The 2,847-nt window shown below is 40.7% G+C and overlaps 1 protein-coding gene across 1 annotated transcript; it reads right to left on the bottom strand.

Moving 5' to 3' along the window:
• Positions 1-236: 236 nt before the first annotated feature.
• On the bottom strand, positions 237-1,558 carry LOC103681179 (olfactory receptor 52E1-like). The gene has a single exon (XM_008710711.2). The coding sequence runs from the start codon at positions 1,550-1,552 to the stop codon at positions 611-613; it is 942 nt and encodes a 313-aa protein (XP_008708933.2). The 5' UTR covers positions 1,553-1,558; the 3' UTR covers positions 237-610.
• Between the last annotated feature and the right edge of the window lie 1,289 nt (positions 1,559-2,847).

Here is a 2,847-nt window from a genome sequence, read left to right as displayed (position 1 = left end):
ATAAAGACTATGAAGTTGCCAAGATTGCCAAGTTTTTACAATTCTGTTCATGATAGAAAATCTCTTCTTTTCTTACATGATTATCGTATTAATAGGATCGATTTCATCTCTAACAACATTTACATGGTAGAGTCAAGAATAATATTCTTTCTGAGAGGGAGTTCAGGCATATGGCAAGTGTTTCAGCGGCCATTATTTTGGGAACCAGCATAGTAAGGGTGATACACTATCTTTGTTTAAATTAGAACTTGAGGGAATTTATGGGGTTTTTTAATTATTATTATTTGTGTGATATTTTCTTTTGGGGGGGCTGGTTTTGCTTTAAAATGATGCTGACTGTGGAATGTGATGTGTTCAGTCCTAATGAAAGCAGAACAAAGTGTTCATTTTCTTCCAAGTGGGGAATCTGAAGTATTTCCAAACAATGGAAAATCATAAGACAGTTTTATTCATGCATTTGACATGGGTCTCACTTTCCATTTCCGGATTTGGGAAGGAGGCTGACAGGTCTCCCCTGAGAGGGGCCTGCATAACTTCCAAATGTTCTCTTTCCGTTCTGAACAAAGAAAATTAGTACTGCTCCCTTCTTTAATTTGATTCTTTACAAGAGTTATGTTTTTTTCCTAGAAAAGACTTTCAGCACCTGTTCTCTAATCTGTTTAGTTCTGACGCCATAGATTACAGGGTTGAGAGCAGGTGGAATGACTACGTAGAAATTAGCCAAAAGGATGTGGATATAGCGTGGAATATTCTGGCCAAACCTGTGGGTCATAAATGAAAAAAATGCTGGGGTGTAGAAAGCCAACATGACACACACGTGAGAGCCGCAGGTGCTGAGTGCTTTGAGCCGGGCATCGTGGGAAGGCAGTCGAAAGACTGCACGAAGGATCTGGACGTAGGAAATGACAATAGCTATGATGTCCAACACCAGGACAGAGATGGCACATAAGCCATAGACGATGTTGACCCTGATGCTGGCACAGGACAGGCGGGCAACGCCCATGTGCTCACAGTAAGTGTGAGGAATAATTTGGTGTCCACAAAATGGTAACCGTAGGATGAGTAGAACAAAGGGCATGGCAAAAGACAAAGGTCTCAGTAGGATTATCAATGCAATGATGACTACCACCTTGTTTGTCAAGACCAGTGCGTACCGAAGAGGGTTACAGATGGCCACGTAGCGATCATAGGCCATGGCCACGAGCACAGCTGACTCCATGCCAGTACATAAGTGGATGAAGAACATCTGGATGAGACACCCCTCAAAGGAGATTTCTCTCAGTTTGAACCAGAAGATGCCAAGCATCTTGGGGATGGTGGACGTTGACAGGCCCAGGTCGATAGATGACAGAATGGCCAGGAAGTAGAACATGGGCTGGTGGAGGCTGCTCTCGGTCTCAATCACTGAAAGGATGCTTATATTCCCAAGAACAGCTGTCAGGTACACAGCAAAGAAAGGGAAACCAATCCAGATATGTATATGTTCCAGCCCCGGGATCCCCAGAAGGAAGAAAGAGTAGGGATGAAATAGGGTGGTAGTAAGTGAGGCCATCTTCTGGGATATTTTGAGAGTGAAATAGATTATCGATCAAGAACCTCCCATTCACTGAATAAGCCTCGTCCTTGCTTCGTGCACAGAGAAAACGAAGGGTCAGTGAGGGGATCAGACCTGTCGTGTCTACCCATCACTGAGACCTGGAAGGGTACAAATTGAATGGTAAAATGAAGCCACGTGATTTCAGCGTACTTCATCATATCCATTCAATTTAATTAGATATTGGTATTCAATCAAAATTGACTGAGTATCTAGTATAGATGTGGCAAGTTCTGCAAAAGGTGAGTTACAGAAGGTTCCTTTTTTGATGGAACTTGAAGTTTTAGTGGTTGAAACAGTTATGCTATCAACCATTTAAATTAATAAAATAATTGTTAAGATAAAGTTGTTCCCTTGGTCCTTAGGTACACAACATATTTTCCTGTAAATCATTTATCATTATTTTATACAAATATCATTTGATTTATGACTACACACATTATGTACAAGGTAGGAACGTAAACATGAGCCTAATGACGGCCATTAGGACTCTGCATGTTCCACATTTCCTAGCTGAGCGTGTATAATGCAGTCTCCAAAGAACTGCAAGTGTAGCAAACCAGAACTTTCTAAGACAATTTTGGATCTGTGTAGGCTCCTGGATGTTTAAGGCCCCCAAAACAGTTTTCATGCCGTAGTCATTTTCTGATCTCTCCTTTCTTGCTGGTGCCAGTATCACAGAATAAATCTGCCTTGAGGTTTCATTAACGAAGCCACACCAAACGTCATTTCAGGACAATCCTCTTCATCTGGGTCTGCTTAGAAGGGAGTGTACATATTCCTCTTCAGTTCTGTTATGATGATAAGTAAATTGAACCTTGCCCTGTAAGTACCCTCCTGCGGATGTCTGTGCAGGAAGAAACAGAATTACACACGGGCACAGGCACATTAACGTTCAGGTGTATACAAGATCCCAAAATTGTTAGGTAAAATGAATTCATTTATACACACCAGTCCTGGAAACTAAATTCATCATTTCTCTGACTATAGAAGTTGTTACAATATATACACATTAATAACTCTAAGCACATTGTGATCAAGAGCTCTTGCTTTCTCTTTTATATACCCTTTGGATAGATGATACATAGATAAATGATAGATAGATGATAGATAGATAGATAGATAGATAGATAGATAGATAGATAGATGATAGATAGATAGATGATAGATATCTGCACACAGAGAGAAGGTCTGGCCCTTAAAAGTACTCAGTAGAAATGTGAATTACCAAGAACCACCAGCAGGAAAGTAGG

Source organism: Ursus maritimus, unplaced genomic scaffold (assembly GCF_017311325.1).
Source record: "Ursus maritimus isolate PB19 unplaced genomic scaffold, ASM1731132v1 scaffold_16, whole genome shotgun sequence".
NCBI lineage: Eukaryota > Metazoa > Chordata > Mammalia > Carnivora > Ursidae > Ursus > Ursus maritimus.
Note: the sequence above shows the minus strand (reverse complement) of the source record. Positions and strands in the feature narration are given on the sequence as shown.

Coding starts and splice junctions, on each gene's coding strand:
- LOC103681179 (XM_008710711.2), bottom strand. CDS start 1,552: ATGGCCTCACTTACTACCACCCTATTTCATCCCTACTCTTTCTTCCTT.